At 33.1% G+C, this 25,552-nt stretch overlaps 2 protein-coding genes and 1 pseudogene across 3 annotated transcripts; 2 read left to right on the top strand and 1 right to left on the bottom strand.

Moving 5' to 3' along the window:
- Window position 1: 1 nt before the first annotated feature.
- On the top strand, window positions 2-16,269 carry LOC148626611 (uncharacterized). 2 transcript variants are annotated; one of them, XM_088570762.1, is made up of 10 exons: window positions 2-108; window positions 2,260-2,790; window positions 3,353-3,475; window positions 5,948-6,010; window positions 6,888-6,970; window positions 7,440-7,532; window positions 8,380-8,780; window positions 9,081-9,167; window positions 12,707-12,957; window positions 13,906-16,269. In XM_088570762.1, the coding sequence occupies exons 2-10, from the start codon at window positions 2,263-2,265 to the stop codon at window positions 14,311-14,313; spliced, it is 2,037 nt and encodes a 678-aa protein (XP_088426888.1). In that variant the 5' UTR covers window positions 2-108; window positions 2,260-2,262; the 3' UTR covers window positions 14,314-16,269. The 2 variants fall into 2 exon arrangements, with proteins under 2 accessions (XP_088426888.1, XP_088426889.1); XM_088570763.1 differs by having other exon boundaries at window positions 24-108; window positions 2,230-2,790.
- Window positions 1,123-1,755, bottom strand: LOC148626612 (uncharacterized; annotated as a pseudogene).
- A 2,803-nt stretch (window positions 16,270-19,072) lies between the features above and the next one.
- LOC148626613 (uncharacterized) lies at window positions 19,073-21,147 on the top strand. The gene is made up of 3 exons (XM_088570752.1): window positions 19,073-19,385; window positions 19,592-19,762; window positions 20,540-21,147. The coding sequence occupies exons 1-3, from the start codon at window positions 19,115-19,117 to the stop codon at window positions 20,911-20,913; spliced, it is 816 nt and encodes a 271-aa protein (XP_088426878.1). The 5' UTR covers window positions 19,073-19,114; the 3' UTR covers window positions 20,914-21,147.
- The last annotated feature ends 4,405 nt before the right edge of the window (window positions 21,148-25,552 follow it).

Raw genomic sequence — 25,552 nt, forward strand, 5'->3', positions numbered from 1 at the left:
GCTTATTTATTCACTTCGACTTACCGGAAGTAGACTTGTAAACAATCTCCTCGTGCATAACTATTACATGTGGTCTCTATATTTTTTGTCTTATCCGAAATAAGTACGGTATGTCATTTGGAAACACTCATTTTGTAAAAAAGATAACTATATTTTCTTTTGTACTGTTGTGCTACACTTGACCATTTTCTGCTTTTGGAACCAAATATATACTATTTGTATTTTCATTGATTAATGATTGGTCTGTATAGGCATGAACGGCTTATTAGAATCCAGGTCATTTCGCCACTAAACCTGCTTGCCTACAGAGTTGTTTCACCTACTTTCCTGTTCACTTCGAGTCATGGCGACATGCCTCAGCATAAGGATCCGTGCACAAGTTTTTTTTTATTTTGATGTTTTGCATTTGTATATTCCCAAGTCCTCCAGTCCAGCAAACACAGGCACTTCTTTCATATAAAAATATGGTTCAAGCAGGGTCCCAAAAGGGATTAGGTATAGGGTAAAGTATTTCCTGCTCATTAACACTTAAGTGATGTGGTTTTTAACTCTCACGTTTTATATTGACACGTACAAAAAGGTTGTCACGGTCGTCAGGGTCAGCATGGTTGACAGAGTTAGCACGGTCAGCATGATTGGTCTATATAGTAGACAGAAATTATGGTAAAAACGTTACCCCTTATACCCAATTCTTTTAGAAAAGGGTACTATATTCTATATGATTTTCTATGAGACAAGTGCATGTGTCGGACAGCTAGAGGTTGTTCGGTAAGCTGTTTTCTGAGTTGGAGTATGAAAAGGTGAAAATATTTGTGTTTAGCAAAGGAAGCATAGTTTGTAACTGTAACTTTTTAGGTAGATTTTTAAATGTAAAAGTGTGCTTTCTTCAGAAAAGATACTTCAAATATCTTATTATTCCCACTTGACTTAAAACTAAAATGATATTTTTCAAATTTTAATTTTTTAATTGGTAAAAAAAGCCATCATTTGACTGATATGATGGGTAGTACTTCCAATGGGGGTGGGGGTGGCGGGGTGGTAGCCATAATTTTAGGACTTGTTCAGTACCTGTTCAAGCCTCGCTCGTTGTATGAGTATAATTTGCAAGTTCGGCAAGATAATTTAGCCTCTAGAAAAGCATGTGGTGATAGCTGAAGTATTGCTTCCTATACTTAGTCTAAGGAGTGAGGCTCTGTCTGAAATAGGGACCTACAAATGTATATATGTAATATGACGTTTGACTGATCAAACTGATAAGCAAGACACATTGTTTCTTACCTGCCCCAAGCTTTGTGTTTATACTGAAACTTGGCATCCCCTTGCAGCTTTTGTTGTCTTTGTGCGTTGTACCATATGCAACTCGGTTTAACTTGTTACAAGCCATACATTGCACATATAGGTAGCCACAGAGTCCACATTTCATTTCTGCCTTCACTGTTTTGTGGCTAAGAAAAATGGGCCAAGCAGACACTGTCTGCAAGACTGCAGGTTGTCTAGAAGTGTGCCCTATTCAATCAATCTTCTGCCCGAATGCCAGGACGTACTAGTGTTTATCTTGGAACTTCGCAGAAGTTTGTCAATTCCGGGACAACACGCCTCACAACCCGTTACCCCTGACATTCAAATATGACCTATACCATAATTATGGTCAATTTCTATGTTCTTGATGAAGATTCGACTGTCTGGTTCACTGTCAGTGCTGGAGGGCTTCGAAAATCACCCACGTCTATCCCGGCAGACAACCGAGTCAGCCATGCTTTTATGTTGTTGTTATGCAATGAACTGCAATTTTTATTTCCGATTCGTAAAAGAACATGCAAAATTTTTTAAAGAAAAAGGGATTATACTATATTTTTATTGAAAATATGCAATTTCAAAGTATTTTATTTCATTCTTAAAAATTGAATAAAAATTAAGTGTACTTTCGTTTACTTTACGAAAATTACCGAGGTTAAAAGAAATAAAACACCTCGGTAAACTTCGGAAAATTGACCAGAAGTTTTTATTATGGGTCGAATACCTTAAAATGCTAAGACCTCAATCCTGAAGTGGCATAAATGTTTTGACTAGGGTAGATTAAAAATCAGGCTCCATGAGATTGTCAAATAAATGAAGTAGTCCTTTTGCACTGAACAGTGTTGCATTTCATTGTCAGGGGTGTCAGTTGACTGTGTGATGTCTGTTTTTTTTGTGTAATACCTAGTTATATGTATTAGTTCTTAATTTCAGATTAATTCTGTAGTGTAAAACAATTTTCAGACAATGGCTGCCAGGCCTTATGGTGGACCAGGGCCCAGACCCTATAGTCCTAGAGCACCAAATCTAGTATGGAATAATGTCCATAGGCCACCCCCACCACCAAATCAACAGAGCTGGAATAAACCAAACTTTGGGGGACCCAGAGGAGGGTGTCCACCATTTCAAACAAATGGTCCTAGATGGCCACCTCCAAGGAATAGTGGACCATTTCAACAAAATAACAATAACTTTCATGGAAGTCAGGCACCTGGGGGAAATACTTTTTATGGCAACAGATGTCCAGGACCAAACTATTTTAGACATAATGGACCCATGAATACAAACAATCAAAATTTTCAAAATCCCGACTGTAGTCAATCAAATTTTATGGATGATACATGGCAAAGTCCTAACCAAAATACAGACAATAGTCATTCGGGGGCAGGTGGTTTTAATCCTGGTTACAGAGGTAATGGTAGAGGAGGTTTTCAGAGAGGAAGAGGCAGAGGTAGAGGGCAACATCACCAGTTCAATCAAGGGAAACAGAAAAAGGCGAGTCTTAGTGAAAATTATTTGTAAATGTAGGAAATGCTTAATTAACCATTGCAGAAATTTTAATGGAATTCATTTTCATCTACTAGAATTGATTGTAGGCAGCTTAATCAATTTCTCATTGTTCCACCTGCCTGAAAATTTATTTCTTATCTCAGGCTACTATTGGCAATTTGCTATGATATTCTCTTTAATTCCATCATTAAACAGAATGTTATATCTCACTCTGTCAGGCAGGATGTTATATGTTCTGTCTCATTTTCAAAACTGGTTTTTCTGTAATTGACTTCTTGTAAAATCAACACTGCATAGCCTAAAGTTATTTTATATGTCCATCTTTTAAGCTGAAATAATCTTATTGTGTCCCTATTTGCCCCATCTGTTCAGGGTTTCACCTCTGCAAGTGTATCAAGCAGCGCTCAGTGAAGCATTTTATTAACTCTGATTTGAAGAACCAGTGTTCTGGAAAAAAAAATGCTTCAACTTGTGGATGCCACATGTACATTCATTAACATTTATTTTTTCGACATCAATAGTTTGTCATTTTCTTTTCCACTTTCAGAAGAAGGAACTAAAGCCTGACAAACGAGACTTACCAGAGAACAATAAATTCTATTGTGATACGTGTGACCGTGGTTTTCCTACCGAAGACAAGTTTCAGGAACACAATGATCAACATCAACAGGTAGTAAAAATTACTTCACTTTAGTAGTACAGTTGATTCCACTTAATCACATATCGCTTTATTGCATATTTCGGTTATTAGCATAATTTTCTCCTGCACAAAACCATTTCCTATTATTCTATTAGGGAAAAAATCGCTTATTTTCATAGGCCTTGCATAGAGAATTTTGCCTCATCCAGGTAAAGACAAGTTTTCCCAAATTCTATTTTAAGCCTTCGGGTCATAAATATGTCAATCATATTTATTGTTGTAAAAACTAGGTTATCATCAATCAGGAGGTGTTAATAATGGATTAAAAACATAATGGACATAAAAGACAATTTAAATGATTTCTAATTACATTAAAATAAACAAGCACCTAGGTCAACAATGACTTCTGACGACATGCCAAACATCACCTTATGATGCGGCCTGGGGTTCGGCTTGGGGTATTTTTTGTCCCTATTTAAATTCTTCCGACTACAAATGATTATCAATGTAAATTTAATTTTCTTTAATGAGCTGAACAGTTTTTAGTGAGCTTGGGTTACTAGGCATAAATATCAACCGAAAATTAAAAGTCATCATTCATTCAGTACAATGTCTAATGAAATTCAACTACCCTAAGGTGCCCCATACTATCCACACTTCATAGGAATATATTGAGGTCAATGACAGGTATAATACGCAACTATCAGTGTACAATGGTGATTGAACAGAGGAATAAAAACGCACAGACCATTTCAAAAGCCCAGAAACTGCAAACATTGATGAATATTACACTGAATCCTGGCTGAAATATGAAATATGGGATTTTTTTTCATAGAAAGGTCAGGAAATTACTTGACTATTTATAGATGAGAAACACGTGGTTTTACTTATAAATACACATGACGTAAAGAAGGTCAATAAACAAGATAAACACAATATATATTATTATTTATTGATAAAAGAACAATACAATGTGAAGGTCTATAACAATTAAATACCAGATCAGAAATGTTGAACAGTGATAACTGTCGATCCACAGAATCGTCGTCTTACCTGAACTCACACTTCCGGTAAAATCGTAATTTCGGTTATAAGAATAGCCCGGTTATTTGCATAATTTTTACTGGCAAATAGGCTATGCAATTAAGCGGAATCTACTGTATTTGAATAAATACTACTTATGCACATGTACATTTAAGGCCACACTTAAAATAATCCATGTTTCCCCTTACCTCACAATCCTACCTTATGGTTTTGGGTAAGTAGGGAGGGAAATATTTTTTGTCCCCCCCCCTTTTGTGAAACAAACAAGTCTTTGTCAATTATTCTGTAGACCCAACTGTATAACTACATGCATTACTTTTTTGGGTCCTTACTTTGGGTCTTTACTTTGGATGTGTTTTAATGATGTTTAAAATATTATCATCTTCACTTAAAATTTATTTTGCTTGTTAAAAAAAATTTCTAAATTTTATTCAGGGTTTTACTTTGATGAAGGAAAATATGTATTTTTTAAGAAATTTTAATCACATATTTCATGGGAATAATTTCAATGAACATATGGTAGCATCATCAACAAAACTTGATCACTAAATGCTGTGAGTTTGATATCAGAAAGTCATAAAATAAAATGTTTTTTCTGATTTTTACAGTTTTTTTCCATTAGTTGTGTTTTACCCCCTTAAATCCACAACTACAAACTGCATTTACATGTACATGTGTATGAGATTCCAATCAATTATTCTGTCAACTCGTACAATGTAGCACTCATGTTTTAGGGTAGATAAGCCAGAACCAAGTAGTTTTGGTTATTCATAGATTTACTGTAGTCATAGTTGGTGCATTGTGCATGTACATGTACATGATTGATTGATTGTTGGGATTTAACGACCGAGCAGCAATATTTCAGCTATATTCAGTCGATGTACATGTACATGTTTATGCTTCTTAACTATCAAACTTTTATTACTGAATGCTGTAAGTTGAACATTTGCATTCAGTAGCATACTTTTAAGTTACTGTGGTATATACCTTCAAACCTATATTCAACAATACAACCTGTCTTGAAAGACTTCATGTAAACTATCCCTGTGTAGTGTGCATTGTAAAATTAACCTGTACATAAAATCTGTCACTTTGGACCATGATTTTGGTCACTTTCAGAAGGTCACTAAAGACTGGTTTGACTGTTAATCTATTTAATGATTTCCATTCTGTTGATTTTAGTAGTGTAGTTCTCTGATACATGTATGATGTTGATTTTTGTAGTGTATTTCTCAGGTATATGTATGATGTTGATTTTTGTAGTGTATTTCTCTGATACATGTATTATGTTGATTTTTGTAGTGTATTTCTCTGATACATGCATTCTGTTGATTTTTGTAGTGTATTTCTCTGATACATTTATTATGTTGATTTTTGTAGTGTATTTCTCTGATACATGCATTCTGTTGATTTTTGTAGTGTATTTCTCTGATACATGTATTCTGTTGATTTTTGTAGTGTACTTATGCTGGATGTTCCTATATTGCTGCCCCTAAACTGGTTCAGCTTCATATACAGCTTGTAAGTTTGTTGTTTTGATTTAGCTATCTTAAGATCAGTAAATATAGTAACATGTAGACCATAATATCCTTTTACATTCATAATCAAGCACCTTTTTAAAGTAGAATATGTACAACAAATTTGTATTACCAGGAAAAATGATAATTGGCATGACATGACATATCACAATCATTTTATGACTCAGTGATACATATATAAAATTTCACGTGAGAAATACATTTTATCGACAGCTACCATTACAGGTTTGGACAAACGTGTTTCAGTTAATTTATTCAACTTAACAGTATTATGTTCAATGTCAAAGCCTTTTTTTGCAAAGTTTATTTACATCAATTAGGCCAAATTTTCATTAATTCCAGTACTAGCGCGCATATTCTCCCCATAATTTTTAATAGCACATTGCTTATTGGCATAGCACAGCTCTTACGGCTTTCATCCAAAATTATAGCACAGTGCCCATAGTGCATTCTAACTAAAATTAATTGCTGAAATCATAGCGCTGCAAAGTACAGTGCTATAATGACTTTGGGATAAAACTAAACTCTATTGACATTGAAGCACCTTGAGTGATAATAACAATTATATAATAGAGGATAAATTTTGATTTTGCTCGATTACTTGCAATAAGGCTAAAAGAGTAATTAAGGGAACCAAGATTCTTGAGGAAATCAAAAGAATGTAATCCAGGGACAAAGACCAGACACGGAAAACAGACACACACACAACAAAGAACTGAAAGTAACTAAAATAATACACATAAAGTAAGTGTGCAGTGAATAAAAATGCCACAGGAATATCTGGACTAGAAGAGCCCTGGTAATGCTGTAGTAGATGAAACAATTTTTTGCATTATTTAATGAGATGTTAATATTTTTAGCAACATAAAAGTGGTTTGGCAAAAAAAGTTTGGTCATTAGAATCACAGGAAGATATTAATAAATGGAGAGAAGAAAGAAAAAAGTGAGTTTTGAAGATAATTACTTTCCTTTTATTTTTGTTGTAGAATTATACTGTAGGCTGCATATAAATAATTATGATAATATAGTTGAGTTGCCAATGTGACATTTTAGACAGAAATATTTGCATACATTGTACATTTACTATTATGATTTTATCACTAGTAATCATAGATCATTCATATTTGCAATATTGAGAAAGGTCTTGCTCCATTTTCCTTGAATATTACAAAATTATACTGTAAATTTAGAATTCGTTGTGTGCATTAATGATTACCATTTTATTTTTAAATTTAAAAAAAAATCTGATAATTTTAAACTGATTTTAAACCGCAAAAATGTTAACTCGCATTATAAAATGCAAGTTTATATTTTTGCTTTTTAAAATCTATTGCACTTTTTGCAATGATGAAAAACATCACAATAATTTCTTAAATTTGGTAGTAAATAGAGCCAATTCTGTTTTGTTTCAGGAACTTTCCAACTACTGCCAACATAGAGAAAAAGAAAGCCCTTTTGGAGGAGAGAAAGTGTAGAGGAGAAGTTTTACAAAATAAATATTTTGGGTAAATTCCATTTGATATTGTACATATTCAGTATATAACAGGAAATTTTAATGAGTCTGTAATTCAGGTAAAAATCACATCAAGAAAACAAGCATTAGTTGTTAAAATATGACAAATTACAACAACATAAGCTGGGAAGATACAATTGGAGTAATTTTTTTGGGTTTAACTTTTTCTTAGCTTCAAAATCTGTTAAATTTCTTGAGATTTGAATTTGTTCATCTTTCCAATATTTAAGTTTTCACTCAGGGTAGGAAACTCACTCAAATTCAAGCCAGTCCTGAATACAATTTTTCAGTATATTTACTATATGGCTGTATAATTTTTTGCTAATATTAGCCAGTCTCGGGCAGGTGTAACTATTTCTAACTCTGTTTCAATCAAATTTTCCTCTGCTATTTCATCCAAAATGGTTGATGTTACATGATTGAGTTTTGAAAGCGTAGGCACTAAAACTGATGGTAAACAGGTATTTGATGTGGGTTTTTCCCTATTATCACATTTAGAACTGCCCTTTAATCCATGTTAACCCTTAAGCAAGGTTAATACTGATATCCCAAGGTTGTTATGGCATGTGATATGAAAATTATTTCAGTAGAGGGGAAATCAAGGGAACCAGCTTTCTAATGGTAACCAAAAGAATGTAATCCAAGGATGAAGAGTAGACAGGAAAAAAAGACAAACACAACAAATAGTAACATAATAGCAGAATACGAAGAAACAAAAGAAAATGACACTTGACATATATACTCATTAATTTTACCAGAATTGAAGAATTTTTGAAACAGTAGATGATCCTATCCATGATTTTTCTTTGATTAAATTAATGTTTATTTTTTTTATATAGGAAAATGAAAGGAAGAGATTACAATAAGCAAAATATTGATCTAAATAATGATGAGAAAGGTACCAGAAAAAGGAACCAGTCTGCTGGAGAAGAGGAAGTACCTGACGTAAAGAAAAAGAAACTGGAGTCATGTGACCAAACTTCAGATGAAGAGAATTCTGGGACTGATTCTAAATCCATGCCATGTGTAGGATACGGTGATAAAGTGTTTATGACTCCTGAAATTAAAAAAGCTATTAAGGCTAGAAACAGGGCTCGAGCTAAAGCTAAAAAAACTGATAAGGAGGAACATTGGAGTGCATTCAGGACTATTAGGAATAAAGTCAATAAAATGATTGTAGACAAAAAAGAAGAACTTGGGATAGAGACTTGTCGGGTTAGACGTCGAGAAAGAGATGCTGGTATGTAGTGTATGGCTTACTTGTCTCTGAACAGGTTAAAGATACCAATTAATTGACCTATTAAAAATTGCTTTGGGAATTAACAAGGAAGTAAATTTATATATTTCTCATTAATTTAGATATATGTATTGCGATAAATAACCGATACCCAGATCATTCATAGTTCATTTGCTTTGAACCATATAAAATCATCAAAAAAGTTATCATGATATATTTGTCAAGGACTAAGAAAAAAGTTTCCTTATTATTCCAATAATTACAATAATCTTGGTTCAATATTAAAGTACTATGATTTTTCAGCCAATAAATCTTCAGACAGTATTGATGATGAATCCAAGGGAGGTGAGAATGCAGGAGAGTGTAATGAAGAGAAATCATTAATAGAAGGTTTGTCTTTCAGTTGTATCATTTGCTTGGATTTTCTCAATCTCCTAGAAGTGGCAGATATTAATTTCAGCCTAACCAAACCAAAGCAGACAGACCTTTCTCAGACATTATTCAAATCAGTTGTTTTTTAAGAATTGGATTAAGTCACATTAAATTATTCACTTTTTCCAGACTTTACAAGTTTCTCATATTTTCTGAAAGGACTGGTACAGTGTTGGAATGAGTTTTAAATTTCAAATGCAGTTTGGAGGTTGGGAATTTCTGTACTAAAATTAACAATAACCGTTCACAGTGTTCTCCCCAGGCCCTTAAACCCTCGCTTTACAGTGCTATTGAGATTGAACACTGCACTATCGAGATCGGTACTGTGCTATCTTGCTACCAGCGCTGTGCTATAAACTTAAATTTGAGGATTAAAAATCAATTACGACAGGAAACGTGTGTGCCCCAAGGTCATTTACAGCATCTTACAAGGTAATTAGCAGTAAACATGCTATGGGCAGTTGACCACCGTGTGACTGCACAGGTGTCTGAAGCCAATAAAAGTTATGACATTGCCGACAAAATTCTTTATCAGTCACCCCACCTGGCCACAAATGAAGTTTAATGATGGTGTCAATCAGATATTAATATCTGATACTGAACCAATAAAAACTGACTGTGGTAAGAATTCACTCAACCCTGGCCAAAAGCATGTGGCTATTTATAAATGCAAAGTTGTATAATTGCACAATCACATGATGTTTTCAACATTAAGAAGCAGATTTACCTTATAAAAGAACATATTCAATTCCCAAACAATATTTATTCCATCAGATACTTCCAAAACACTTTGAAAGGAAAAAGGGAAATGGCCGTTTTGTTTACATTGCCATGTTGTTGTGTATCAAGAGCACATGTTTTTTGGCGGGAAATTTAGTTAAGAAGTAGCTTGTAAAATCCCCCAAGTCTAAAAATAGTACAAGTGTGGGGGAAAAATTTTTTTTCTTCAAATCATAAACTACATATAAGCATAATATTTAAAAACGAAACAAAACAACTAGCGTGCCAACTTAACATAACAAGAATAAGATTTATGAATAAGAATACATTGGTAAACAAAATATATACAAATATCCTGGATTCAAATAAATGGATAACAACAATTAAATTACGTATAAAGAAACTTGGTTTTGGCTACAAAATAGTAGTATAGGTCAGGGGCGGATACAGCCAAGGCGTGGCGGGGGGGGGGGGGCCCAAAAAATATGCAAAGCATGGGTTAACAGGGGTAGATTTAGGCGGTTTTAGGTTGAAACTTTAATTTCTCGCTAATTTTACCACAAAAGATATCTACATTGCACCCACTCTAGAAGAATATTTCAGAAGATTAACCTCAAAATTTTTCGCCTTACTCGGCTCAGCGAAATTTTTAATGTACACCTCCCAATCTAAAATCCTGGAACAGCCTTTGTAGGTGAAAGCAATAAGTTATCTTTCTATAAAACTATCTATAGACAAAACCAAAGGCCTTCCTATGTTGATATCTGTAGATACAAGTCTGAGAGGTCAATAATTTGTAAATATAGAATAAGTGCCCACTCTTTAGCAATAGAGAAAGGTCACTACAAAAATATCCCTCAAAATAAAAGAATTTGCACAAAATGTACCACTGGGCAAATAGAAGATGAATTGCACTTCTTTATTCATTGCCCACCCTACAATTCATATAGAAAAGAACTAATTACTAATGAAAACTTTAACTCCTTAACAGAAAACTAAATACAAATTGTCTTGAATAGCAGCTCAAAAATAGTCCTCAAGGCTTTCATTGAATATATCAGTAAATGTGAAGACCACTAACTGTAAATTGTTGAGATAATGAGATGTTAAGACACTCGGCTTTCAAAATAATTAATATCAAACCCCAAATAAAACTGTAATTAAAGAAGAAAAAAGGTAAAATATTTACCTACAAATAATTCATGTAAACATAAACTGCAATATACAAATATACATTTTTAATACACTGATTAATCTTTATATAATACATTAAATACAAAGTGGCACGTTTTGACACGAGACATATTAACGTTGTGTCACTCGCGCTGAATACAACGCTATCTGAAAATCCTGGGGAGAACCCTGCATTCAGAAATAAGTTCAAATTAACCTTTATTAAGAGTTTAAATTAAATAAGATTATTTAAGTGTTTGACAGAAATCTAAATGGCCAGAGATACTGTATGTCATTTTCTGACCAGATCCATGCTGTGGTATATGATCAAAACGTTCAATGTGTTCAATGTATTGTCCCCCTCTGTGTAAGAACATAACTTGAACAAAAAATAACTTGATACCCCCCCCCCCCCCCCAAACTCCCCTATTTGATGAAATGCACCTTTTTACATCCATTTTAATTTGGATCAAAACCTTATGTAGGAGTTACACAATGGTAACATGTAATAAATATTCTGTGAAAGTTTTATTTAATTCCATTCAGTGGTGTAGTAGTCAAGAATAAGAGATAGGTTCCCCATGTCCCCATATTCACAATTGACAAGTTCCATTTTACACTATATGAAGTACCCAAATTGTTTTAATCAAAATCTAAAATAGGAGGTGCACAATGGAAACATGTAATAAATATTCTGTGAAAGTTTCATTCAATTCTGTTGAGTGGTATACGAGGAGTGAGAGATAAAAAATCCCCCCACCCCCTGTGTACAGAAGGAAGGAAGGGAGAAAGAACAGACACCTATTACTATATATCCCATGCCCCTTTGCAAGTGGGGCTATAGATAAAATGCATACTGCAGAACTTTTGGAATGGCAGCTTTAATCTGTGGGAAACATAATTTTATCCTATGTGATAGATTTTGTTTTGTAAATCACTGAGCATTGTCTAGAATAAAATCAGTTGAAGCACCCTTCCTAAAATTATCTGATGAGTTAAGATGTTTGTTTGTTTGTTGGGGTTTAACGTCCGAGCAGCAATATATCAGCTATAAGGTAATAAAAACTTCATACTCTGTATCAAAGGGAATGTTTCTAGATAGTTGGAGGTAGTATACAATGAGGCAATTATACTAATTTCTAAAAGTAAAGAGGCAGTTTACAATGAGGCAAGTGTACTAATTTCTAAAGGCAAAGTGTCCCTCAAGTAGTTGACATATTTTTTTGTTGTGACAAACCTTTCAATCTGTTGTTCAAAATGACTGACAATATTTGTTAGTTTTTATACCCTGTCACAGGAAGTGGAGTGGTGTTATGTGATACCCTCATCAAAAGTTGCTTGTTCACCTGTCTATCCTATCTTGATGTTTTCCAGACAATAACTTCAAAATGGATATATGAATATTTTTGAAAGTTTGCACAGTTGTTTTAAAGTATCATAACATACAGGGTTAAGTTTAATTTTTAGTCAAATCCAAAATGTTGTTTTTGAGTTAGGCCATTTTGAACATTTTGCTTCCCCCTTTTTTCACTACAGGTATAAATTCTGTGTAAATATCACTAAATGTTCCATTAATACCCTATTTTTAAATCTTTACTTTGCAGAAAATGACCAGGATGATATTGAAGGTCCAGAAGAGAAATCAATACTAAGAGAAATTGTTCAAGATCTTAAGTCTGCTGAGGAAGTCAGTAAGTTTGTGGACCTTACAGAAGAGGAACCTACAAATGGACATACAGAAGTAGCTATGGATAAAAGAAAAAATTCAAGGACAAGGAATAAACGATCGAGAAAACAAGAACCCAAATCCAATATTCCAACAAAGAAGAGAAATACTTCCTCACTTCTGGAAAAGGTTAGTATACAGACATTTTGCAACTAGCTCTGACAGATGTTAAAAGTCTGAAATGTAAAAAAATCTTTTTTTTTGCCAAATGAACATTCATCATATATTTTATTTTGGAAGAGTTAAAACTAAAAACCACTGGAAAGAGATGTGTTTGCTTAATCACTGCATCATTCTACATTCATCTGAAAAAGAATATTTTCATATATTATGGAAGAAGTTTAGGTTAAGATCAGTTTTGATTGTACATCTTGGGAGAACAATTATATATTTATTATAACTAAGGCAACTAAATTGCGAGGGTATAATGATTTTGACCAGTCTGTCAATTACTGTACAACTTCTTTTGGCTTGGATAGTGCCTCTATTTTTTTATTGATTTCACTCAAAGTTTTTTGAATAATTAGTAGCTATAAAGCTTGCACGGGTTTGATTTCACAGAAACTTGTTATATTTAGGGGGATTACTTTTTAATTGGTATAAGGGACCAGTGGCGATTCAGAGGAGGGTGCAGGGGGTTGGCACCCATCTGTTTTATTAGAAAATTTGTCATTTTTATGTGTAAAATTGACAAAAGATGTTCAAGCAACCTCCCATTTTTTGCTGGCACCCCTCCTTTTTAACGTATTTGGATCTGCCCCCGAAGTTTTTCCAGAGTGCAAATGTGTGTATTTGTGGTATTACAACAGTGTTCTACATGTAGGATTCCACATTCCCATCACCTGGAGCTAGTCAGATTTTGTTGTGGAAAATCATTCAATATGCTTCACTTTCCTTTTGGCATGCAGAAAACAACTTGAATTTCTGAAAGGATTTGTGAGATGGGAAGTGGACTTAATTGGGGCCAAGTTAATTTTTATTGTTTTCCCACATAAACCTAGAATATTAAAAAAAATATCTTAGAACACTATGTGAGCATGCTCTCTAAAATTTTTGTAAATTTTATATTTTTTTCAGCTTCTTGCCAATGACATAAGACATGAAAGAAATGTAATACTTCAATGTGTTCATTATGTAGTTAAAAATAACTTTTTTGGAGTTGGACAGTTGACAGGTGATCAGTCACCAACTAAAAAAAATAATGGTCATTTGTCATGTGATTCAGTCATGAATAATGGAAAGAGTGGACAATCTTCATGTGATGATTCTTTAACCAATGGCATTAATGTAAAGTTGCATGAGACATGTGACATATCTTCAACCAATGATAAATGTGGTCAGTCCCCATGTGACTCATTGTTAACCAATGACAGTCATTCTAGTATAGCTGTACGTAAAATGGCTGAAGAAGTAAGTGATTCAGGATGTGATACAGAGTCATCTAATGACATTGGTGTTGATGAAAACAAAGACAATGGCTTATAACAAGTAACACTATGACAAAAACTGGCTTATAGTAACAATATAGATATAAACCATATAAAATTGTTAGCCTTCACTATGCTTTGAGTGGTTTGATGTTTTCCACTTTGCATTGCTGAGAAGGTCACTGTGTTGAGCAATTTTTATTCTAGCAATCAATGTAAGAACTTCTAGTTAAGCATTAAAGCATCCATAAGTTAACTTTTTACATCAGAATTTCATTACCATTATAACTTTATAATGTGCATGGAATATTTTAAGAGAGTAAACTGAATATTTCACAAAATTATAATGGCTAACAATAATTTTTAGTTAATCTACCCCTTTGATATAAGGAAATGTGTGCATAAGTTGAACTTATTTTAGAATTTTCTTGTCAACAAATTTATTAATTTCATTCCTTTAGAGACCTTATTATAGACAAATCCATAATCAACTTGCTTTATGAACTATTATTATTATAACTGTAACATTTATAAAATATCATGTATTTTTTCCATTTGGAACATCTATTGTGGAGGAAATTCTGCTTCTGTAATACCCGTAGCATTTGTGGTTTCAAAAATCTGTTCAGTTATCACAATCATGAATTTAACCATATGTCGAGAAATCAAATGTAAAAAATGACTTTCAAGCTTCATACATGTTTGTCACAAAAAATACAAAATGATATGATGTTGTTATACATGTAAGCTAGCACTGTAATTTTTTGTTTTAAATTGCTTTTTGTGACATGCTCCATTAAATTACCAGAAATTTTTACTGTCTGAATTTGCATGTTCTTTTCACTTAAGTAGACCAAAAAAACACTAGAAATGAAATAGAAATCACATAGTGAGTGACCAACACATTTTTAGCTGAGCTGGCCCAAAGGGGCCATGTGAGCTTTTGCCATCACTTGGCGTCCGTCGTCGTCGTTGTCTGATAAAAAATTTTCAAAAATCTTCTCCTCTGAACCTACTGAGCAGAGATATATGAAACCATGCAAGAGTGTTCCGTAGGGTATCTTTCACAAAAGTTTAGTTTAGAGTTTTGATTCGTCAAAAAACATGCTGTCTTTGCCACAGGGGTCTAGTCACTAATTTCTACATATATCTCAAAAACTAAGAGTTGTTTGAAAATAAATGTGACCTTCCTTCTTCAGCTTGAAAAATGCTACAATTGACTCCTTTGGGTCGAAGTTGTCAGACTTTATTAGAGTGTTTGCCCTTGGAAGGTGCAAAATGAAGGTATTGGCAGTTTTCAGCCTATATCTTGAAAATTATAATAGATATATGTAGGAAAGAACTTTCATGATCCTTATAATAATGCCTACAAAAGTATCTATTGTTTTGAAGATGTCCCTTGCTAGAGTTATTGCCATTGAAAGGTGAAAAATGACGGTTATTGCAGTTTTCAGTCAATATCTTGAAAACAAAATTGATATTATAAAAAAAACTTTCATTCGATAAAAAGTCATACAAAAGTCTCCACCTAGTCAAAATTGTCTAACGACTCCTTGTTAGAATTATTACCCTTGAAAGGCGAAATATTACATTTTTGTAGATTTCAGCCAATATCATGAAAACTGTAATAGATAAAGAAAACTTTCAATTGATGAAATGATCTTTATAATAAGGCCTACAAAAGTCTCTTGGGTCAAAGTTGTCAGATGATTACTTGTTAGAATTGTTGGCCTTGAAAGGCGTAAGTTGACAATTTTTGGCCAATATCTTTGAAACTATGATATTTAAAAAAAAATAACTTATTTAATGATATAATAAGGCCTTATGAAGTCCAATATGTCATCCTTGTTATAATTATTGCCCTTGAAAGGCAAAAATTGAACCAGGTGAGCGATTCAGGCTCCTGTGAGCCTCTTGTTATATTTCGTCTTTTTAGAAGAAAAAAAATTCTATAAAATATTGATATTTCAATGGAGACAGTAAACTTGACATGAAATAAATGTTTTATGCCTTGTGTTTTGTAATTCAGTCTAACCAGTCTGCAGAAGGCTACATAAGGTTGAAGTTCAATAATGCATTGGCCCCTCATTTGAGTTGTTTCTTTTATGAAATAACTGTTTGACATTTTTGGTTGGTGAAAGCTTTATTCTTTAAAGAACAACACTTTCATTTAATGATTTGGTTGCAATTCACAAACCTTATTAATGTATACAAGGATTCATCTAGTCATTGTTGAATAAAATATAGAGATTTCTACAAGTATATCGACATATATGAAACAACCTTCATGTGACTAATGACAGGAAGGAAATGCTGATCAAGTTAATGGGATACCTGAATATGTCATTATTGCATGTTTACTAATACATGTATTGCTCGCATATATGTCATCACAACTCTGATGAAACTACTCTATGGAATTAGAGTCTCTGAGTGGGCTGACCTGCTTTCATTTTGCCTTCTGTGATATAGAAATTACTTTAAATATAGGCAAAAATACTGATGCATCAGAATAGGATTCATTAGAGACCTCATAATCCAAGCACATGGCTAAAATACAAAATAATCTGTATACACAATGTTGAAAATATAATGAATGGAATCTCATATATAAAACTTAAGCTGAGGAAAAAAGGACACAACAAAAAATCTTCAGCACTTGTAATTGTAGCATGACCGAACCAAAAGAAAAAAGAGAAGTGACTGGAGGCACTCAGGGAGGGTAAGCATGTCTTACTAATGTCAACAAATCTAGATTCTATTTATTTTGAAAAAAAAAACAAAAATAAAAATAGTCCTTTTTTGTGGAAGAGTAATCAATGGAACAAAGAAATCAGTAGAAGGTAATCTAAGGACAAACCAGACATGGAAAACAGACACATGCTACATAGAACATAAAATAACCAAAATAAAGCATACAAAGTCACAACTCGGACTCCACTAAAAACTGGGAGCATGGAGTATATTGAAGCAGCTTGTCATCACAAGTAAACTGAAGCTACATTAAGAAACTGCCCATTTAGAAACCAGGCAGTTCCTATGAAACGGATGGTACATATCCCACTTGATGTTTTGTTCCAATGTAATGTTTATATCATGTATGTCCAATAATACTAAGATTTTGTAAATCGACTATGCATCGCTCAGAAAATGATTTAAAGTTGTATAAGAAAGCAACTAAATTTTGCACGAAGTGAGAGAGTTATCTCCCTTTTTTCAATGAATTTCAATACTTTCTATTTAATTTATTTCTCTTTAATTGCTGCAGTGAATCAAAAACCAACATTTAACTTTGAGAAAGGATGCATTCGTGATATGAAACGGATGAAAATGTTTTGAAAATAATATTTGTCATGTGCAACCCACCGGCTGGTAGTTGCATGGACGCCCTCTTAACAGATTTTCATGAACTGTATAGGTAGCAAGAATTTTTAATACTTTTATGCCATGATTTAGATCCCCAAAATGTATTGTTACATATGAATAAAACCTAATCGTGTGAATCCCAATTATTTTGTGAACAGGTTTTGCAAACAGTAGTGTTGTTATTGAAGCAAAAAAGACCGCAGTGCCAATTAACAGGGATATCAAACATGGGAAATGCAAGGACAAACAATTTGAAATACAAAATAAAGCAATTATTTTTATACATGTAGTATAAAGGTATAAATATGTTGTGTAGAAAAAACTCACCGAACAAACGATGGTTTTTCAGTTTACATATGCTGTATTTTTACATTACAATTATCATTTCCATTTTCAGATCTGCAATCTTGAGAAAAACATGTTTATTCATCTCTCACTAAAATCTACTAAATCAAACCAAATCAAGAATGATAACTCTTGCGAAGTACCAACTTCATGTACAATTTATGTGATTTTTATCTCAAAAGCACGACTAAATGAAAAACTAAGACTGATCAGAAACATTTTCTGAACAAGAAATAAAAGTGAGTTTATCGGTGGGATTTTGATTTAAATGAATCCCCTTTTGTCTGATTTGTATGAAGACTGCTACTTAAAAGAAACTATGGTGATACATGGTTTTGTGTCTAGGTTCTTGTATTATGGATATGCTTTAAATTTAATTAACAATTAATTTCTTGCAATTATTCAAAATAATAGTCAACAAAATAGAATAGTAAATTTTCAAATAATGACAAAATTAGAACTTGACCTGTTTCTTTACCACTATAACCCGTTAGTTCTTTACAGTAAGTTCTATTATGAAATCTTTGAATATAAATATAATTTTCTTGTGTACTGTTAGAAGAAATCATAAATACATATCGATAGCTCTGATTTTTCTAATTGTTTTATTCTATTTTCTGCTCAACATTTTAGAACTGAATATTGTCAACAAACGTCACGAGTTTGTTGAAAATACAGTAAGTAATATTGAGCTTATGTATTGTGTTGCCATGAAGAACTGCAGAATGTTCTGGTTTGTTCATCGTCTTTTTATAAATATACTCAGTTACAAGGGTCTTTTTATATAAAATTGGAATTTATATGCCTAAAATAGAAAGAGGTATATTGATTATGAATCACGCGCGTTTTTCAAGATAAGATCGTGGAAATGGAAATACCTGCATGCCTTCCTTTTTTTTTCATATTCGTATGACTGCTTACTTATACAGTTTTTTAAAAGATGCAGGCAAAAGGTAAATAGTGATGAGGGATTTTTTTTTATATCAAGCTTAAATATGACTTGAAATGGATATACATTAAATGTGTATCGTTCCGACTTTGCGAACAAATTGTGAAACAAAACAAATTAAGTAAACACTATTTATAAAATACATGGCACTATAGAACCTTTAGAAAAGTCAATTGAGCTAGGGAATGCGAGTGGAGAAATGGAACAACCTTGGCATTATTGGACAAAAAATTCTTTAGGCCAAATTTACTTTTCCATGAAAGAAGTAGATACTTCAGAAAAGTACTTTAGATCAGCTGTACAGTATTGTCCAACGTTTACAATAGCACATATTGGAGTCTGCGATTGCAGTGTGGTAAAACGAAATTTTACCCAAGGCAAATGCAGTTACGAAACAGCAAGGGAGTTAAATCCTGTAATTGTAAAATGGGAGACTTTTGAAGAATATTTGAAGTCGAATTGGAAAATTGGTAAGTTACAGGTATATTATAAGCTATAAAAATGGGATATGTTTCCGCGCCTGTAGAAAATAATACATGACATATATATATATACAATTAAAAGTAGGCATTCAGGGTAGCTGTTTCTGTTGTACTGTGCTGGTATTCTTTTTAAAGGTATGTTGTATACATTTATATTCAAAATGACTGAGAAGAAGGATTTGTTGTTTTCTTAGATTCCACTCCTCAACAAGAAGACAGAGAAATGATAAAGCTGTTGACTGGGGTTAAAATGATGAGTGCTTCTAATAAAGGAAGTCAGGGAAATGAAGCAGGTGGTAGTACCAGACGTGGCGGCGGAGGGATGGGAGGAAACGGAACTGGAGATGGGAACGGGAGTGATGATGGTATCGTATAGATAAAAATGTTCACCCCTCGCCCCACTCAATATGAAAAACTCGTGAAAATTGACTTGACAGAATTATTTATGCAGGTCGGAAAACTTTTTTCTCTCGTTCCAAATCGATGTGACATATTAATCATTGGTCGCTGATTTGATTAAATTTCTGTGAGAGGTTTTTCTGCCGTTTTACATTTTTTAGTTTTTACAGATGGCACAAGAGAAACTGATTCCCCTTTAGCCTATTCTTGACTTGAATTACCTCAACACTCTAAACCTAAAGCTCGCATGTTAATCTTAATTGAGGAAAAAAAAATCATCCACTCATTACTGAAGGGAAATCTAGGTTCCCTTTGTTTTTGCTTATATATTAAAGCTTTGTAATGAGTGCACAAGATTTTTGCAGCATCATTATTCTGATGCAAACAAAACAATATAAGTAACATTTGTATTTGCTACCAATATAAAGTTTAAAAAGTTCTCGAACAAAGTTCTCGTTTTGATATTAACCACTGTTTCTTTCATTTATCGGATAGGACATATTTTCATATAGATAACGTTATTAACTTTAAAAGGAATGTTGTAATAATAAATTACCTATCTCATAAAATGTACGGATGTTCAAATAAAAACATACCACCAGCTGATATAATATCACACAAACAAAAAGTCCATGCAAAACCTCGCTCCACGTGACATGGGTGCTATTTTCTATATTCAGATTTTTCTTTTTTTCATAATGAATAATTTGTTATTTAAAATGTTGTGATTTTTTAATTTTTAGATTCTGGCGAATCAGTTTGGGACAAGTTCAAAGAAACAAAACCGACCACTAGAAAATGCGTTAACACCGGCAGAACCTTTCGTCAAGTCGGAAATAGCAGTTTTTGGCTTTCGCGAGATAAAGCTCGGCACGGTGGCTCTTTTTTTAAACTTTTCATTGAAAAGGGAAATACTTTAGATTTTGTTGGTTCTGTTCCTATCACAATATTTAAAGAAGATATTTATCGCAACAGCCAGTTGCTAGGTTCTATTTTGGAAAAAGGTGCAGAGCGTGAACATTTCGGTTTAATTACAAAAAGGGAATCAAATACCGGTGAGAAAGTAAAAAAGAAGGATATACCCATCGTTCACACGAAACCAAAGAAAAGGGAATAAAGACAAAAATGATATAATTTGAAGTATAATAAGTTTTGGTATATTCCGTTTGATAAATAAGGCTGTAAACATTGGCTGAGGTTATTCAAATTTATTCATAAATTTATGATTTTAAAAAGAGATAATAAGAAGTTAATGAATAGAGAGTCCTTCGACTCTGCTGAATTAAATTGAACAATAAAAGTCATTTAAGCTTGTACAAATAATCCAGAAATAAAAATATGCGGTACTACACATCATTTTATATCTTATTTAATGGATATTAGGTGCACAATTCTTTAAAAATAGGCACAGCTTCAACATAAATAGAAAAATTCATGTAAATATAGCGAATGTTTGGTATGTTGTACACGCGGTTGCAATAAGATAATTGAAGTTTGTCAATATCCTCGCTACAAATGGATCAATTTGAATTTTCAAATCTTCCTTGCATTTTTGCATTGGACAATCTCTTACTGCACCTGTAAGAGTCAAGAATAAGCTTTGCATAAAGAGTTAAAATATAAGAGAAAAAAGAGGACAATTGCAAACATTGAAAGAATTGTAACGAGATCTCCATTTTTATGTCAGAAAAAAAATGGGACCCATCCTGTGAAAACAGAGTTATGTAGAGTTGGTTATCGCTCATATTCTAGCAAATAAACTTCATATCTGCAACCAATTTGCAGACCATTCTTTAAAAAAAAATCAAGTAGTTCTGTATCACTTCGAAAATTCGGTACATCTAGTTTGAACATCAGCCATATTACAACATTAATATACGCCATGTATGAATCTGAAGTGTTATCACTGTTACGAATTCATACATAGACCAAGCAGAAACATTGCACATTACCGAATCTTTCAACGCATTATTTTTTGCTCTTTACTAAACACTGTACTAGAACTTTTTACTGGTGATATACTGGTAAAGTATTAAATGTTTTTATATCACCTTACCGTCACCGAAAGTTTGAATATGGATTGCGTTCCGATAATGGAATAATCGCGTAAAAAATAATAATAATGACCATTTATATGCTTTGGCTATAAACGGGAATATGTTTTTTCTCGATGGTATCATTTTCCGGACAAAGACAGACTTCCAGATTTTATCTATACAGCAATTTATGTACAGTGTAAAAAATATAATGAAATATGTTACAGTTTAATTCAAGTAGAACAACAAAAAATTAACATTAAATGTGGAGCACATAAAGATATTAACGAAGAAGATACAATATGTATGAAATTACAATTATAATTTTATTACACGTTAAATTGTTTGACATGACACGGAATGGAATACAAGTAATGCACATGCGGTTGATTAAGGTTGCGTGTTCTACGTCCGTTTGAAAATGTAACACACTCCCCAAATATATTTTCATCGAACCATTTATAAATCGGACCAAGAACTATATGTGGCAGAAACGATTTCATAATTGGCACTACTGTTCTTTTTAAAGAATTTATATTATTGTCTTAATTGCGGGTTGTAGTATCATGTAAATATATACTCCGACGAGGGAACACACTTTTGTTCTACCCCAAGCCCTAACTCGTGGAAGTTTATATCATGCACGCTCACCGACTATTCTGCAAATAAGACAAAACATTCAATAATCACTTATTTCCACGATAAACAACATGTGGTAGAACTTGTTACAATATAAAAATGTTAACTCTTTCCATCAATAATAATGGCTGATGAAGTATTCCAGTAGAAACATAGCAATGAATTTGTACTACGATCAAGGCTTTAAAGAGTAATCAAGGGAACCAGGGTTATAGCGGTAATCAAAAGAATGTACTCCAGGGACAAAGACCAGACATGGAAAGTAACTAAAATCATACATACAAAGTAACAAAAGCAAATGAGGAACTCGGACTAAAAACTGGGAGCATAGACCAGATGTACCGGTAGGGTAAGCGTTCTCTGCTTTTCTAGAAACACCCGCCGAGTTGCTCATAAAAAGTCAAGTCCGGGGTAGACGAAAGAGGAAAGGAAAACTATGACACGTTGAACAAATCAATTTTCATTCGCAGATGGATACACCGTCACGATCCAGGAGTTCATGATGACGACCTTAAAACTTCTGTAGTGATGACATCAATCTAGTATCAACATAACCTTGTTCAAGAAGCCTAATTGTAAGAATTCTAGCGTGGTAAAAAAGTCCGTCATAACGTATGAGTTGTGACATGAAAATTCTAGGGAAGGGATGTTGCCACACATGAATGGAAAGTTGACAATTCGAATGAAAATTCATCACGTTTGTCGTAAAGTTTGGTCAATAGTTTTTCCTTTACCATCGATCACAAAGTGTAGGTAAAGATATGAGGCTGACTTCACAGTGTCTGTAGTATCCTTTATTTCAAGTTCTTTGGGGCTAGATGTGATGTATCAAATCTCCGAAACTAGGGTTGTATAACTATAATACTGTAACAGTCACCCCAGACAAAATGTCTCTTAATTTTAGAATTTTTACCGCCCCTCTCTGTTCAGAAATAGGGGAAACAACGTTGTTTTCTCGCTTGGAATTATCTTTTCAGATTATTTACCCTTTTATTTAAAATCATGGTACTGTATCCAGTGTCTCCTGAATACTAAAATCATCGTAGTATGGTTCAACCAGCCGTAGTTTTCTCGTGTTGTTAAACCACATGTTTACTTTCATTTTTGTCTGTGTATAATTTAGCTATTGTGGCGCCGCCTTTTGTTTTGACGGCGTAAACATTTTGAATATTAATGAGATAGTGAGTGACCTTGACTTTGTTGTAGTCAAAATATAGACAAAAATAGAGAACGCGCGTATGAATGACATACTAATTTTACAGATAGATTTTCTCTTTATTATTGTATTAAAATATCAGATATTATTATTTCACTGCACTTCTAAGATATTTTAGAGTTCCGTGAACATATTTTTGTGAAGCTTTTACCGATAATTTATGACTATCGGGGATTATTTTTCCACTTTACAGGGTTTCCCCGGTAGACCTATTGGAAATCGGTAGTTGTCCTGACATCATAGTATTTAACTGAACGCAGACTGAATTCCGTTTTTTTCTTTTTCTTTTGAGTGGAGGTTCCTGGTTAGATGTGCTGAAGTTAATATTTTCGGTTAGTTTAAACTTGCCTTTTGAAATGATTTTCCATACATTATGGAAACTATAGTTAGATATTTTGGCTATTAATTTACATTCAGATTTACCTAATTACGCTTGCTTTTGCAGTTGTCTACTAGATATTTTCCAAATTAATTGCAAAATTTAGAACTGTGATGTTTCTTGACTATACTTGTAGTAAAGAACATAAATAAAATGTTTCTGGTGATTCCGAGACATGTAGACTCAAACGTTGTTTAGCTAATGCTATTACATTGGGTTTCCATGTTGTAGAATGCTTAAATTGCGAATACCCATTCTCTGGAAACAAATTACAATTATGCCTGACCTTACCCGATCCAGTCCTAGTAAGGGTTGTTCAACTGTGTGACCTTGGATGATATTTGTCTTTTGACAGTATTAAAGGTGCATTTAAATAAGGAATTCCAACTCCTGTATATTAAGGATAAATTAATCATCTACTAAATAAGAAAAACTTCTATTTCCTAAGATAATCTAGGAAGTACTGATTTCATCACTATTTATTCTATATTATAATTAACTAAAAGTAACATAATATTGAATGACTAGATAATCATTATAAGTAGGTTTTACAGTGAAGTTGACTGGTTGAACACATGGCACTATGATACATGTATTTTGACTATAGATTGTGTTGTTATCATTTACATATTGAAGACATAGTAGAAAAATGTATTGTCCTGTTATTGAATATTGATCTCAAATTAATAGATATATTCTGCTCCATATTTGTGTAGATTTCATATTACCCTATATAGTTGTCCATTTGGTCTGGCTTTGTCGTTCCATTGTAGTTAATCCTAGGAATTGTCACATGAGAGAATAGCATCCCAAACCGATCACAAAAATCTATTTAATCGTCTGACAAAAACATTCATTTGCTGGCGGGATGGATCCTAATACATATTTAGCTTCCTCGTGAATGTAGTACATCACAAAACACACGTATATACCGGTGAATTGACACTTGCACGAGAGTCTTACTGGTGAAGAGATCCAAACTGCAAGCAAATCGCCTTTACGTTCTTTTGTAGTTAAACAGAGTATCACTTATCAATAATACAATCATTTCCCTATTAAATTACACATTAAAAACTGAACAGATTCACTCTGTTACAAATCTGAGAAATCGTGATCGTTTCTTCTGTGAGTACTAGCTTACCAGCTTACTATGAGGTCCCTGTGTACCTTTTAAACACAGGTGGTGGCAGCACATTAACCGTACACCAAATTACCAAGCTCGGTGAACGTTACAATACGTTATCTATATAGAGGAAACTGGGATAACGTCCACCACACCGGACAAACATGCCGATAAAAAATCCAACATTTTTAAAACATCTTCTGTATATTTGGAAGATGATTTGGAATTATTTTTGTTACAAAGAATGAGGAAACTCTACCAAAAACATTTTGAGGTCGATGAAATGGATGCAATAAAATGAAAAATACTTTTTCTATGCACTTTATTTTTGTGTCTATATAAATTATTTCGGCAATTACATGT

This window comes from Perna viridis, chromosome 2 (genome assembly GCF_037379345.1).
Source record: "Perna viridis isolate PV_CMFRI_1.1 ecotype Kerala chromosome 2, ASM3737934v1, whole genome shotgun sequence".
Taxonomy (NCBI): domain Eukaryota; kingdom Metazoa; phylum Mollusca; class Bivalvia; order Mytilida; family Mytilidae; genus Perna; species Perna viridis.

What these genes read in the sequence shown, in the direction of transcription:
- LOC148626611 (XM_088570762.1), top strand. Translation starts at nt 2,263, where the DNA reads ATGGCTGCCAGGCCTTATGGTGGACCAGGGCCCAGACCCTATAGTCCT. An exon ending in ATCAAGGGAAACAGAAAAAG is followed by an intron (nt 2,791 to 3,352) that starts GCGAGTCTTAGT and finishes TTCCACTTTCAG; the next exon opens with AAGAAGGAACTAAAGCCTGA. An exon ending in CTTCCTCACTTCTGGAAAAG is followed by an intron (nt 12,958 to 13,905) that starts GTTAGTATACAG and finishes TATTTTTTTCAG; the next exon opens with CTTCTTGCCAATGACATAAG.
- LOC148626613 (XM_088570752.1), top strand. Translation starts at nt 19,115, where the DNA reads ATGGAACAACCTTGGCATTATTGGACAAAAAATTCTTTAGGCCAAATT. An exon ending in GAAGTCGAATTGGAAAATTG is followed by an intron (nt 19,386 to 19,591) that starts GTAAGTTACAGG and finishes TTGTTTTCTTAG; the next exon opens with ATTCCACTCCTCAACAAGAA. An exon ending in TGGGAACGGGAGTGATGATG is followed by an intron (nt 19,763 to 20,539) that starts GTATCGTATAGA and finishes TTTAATTTTTAG; the next exon opens with ATTCTGGCGAATCAGTTTGG.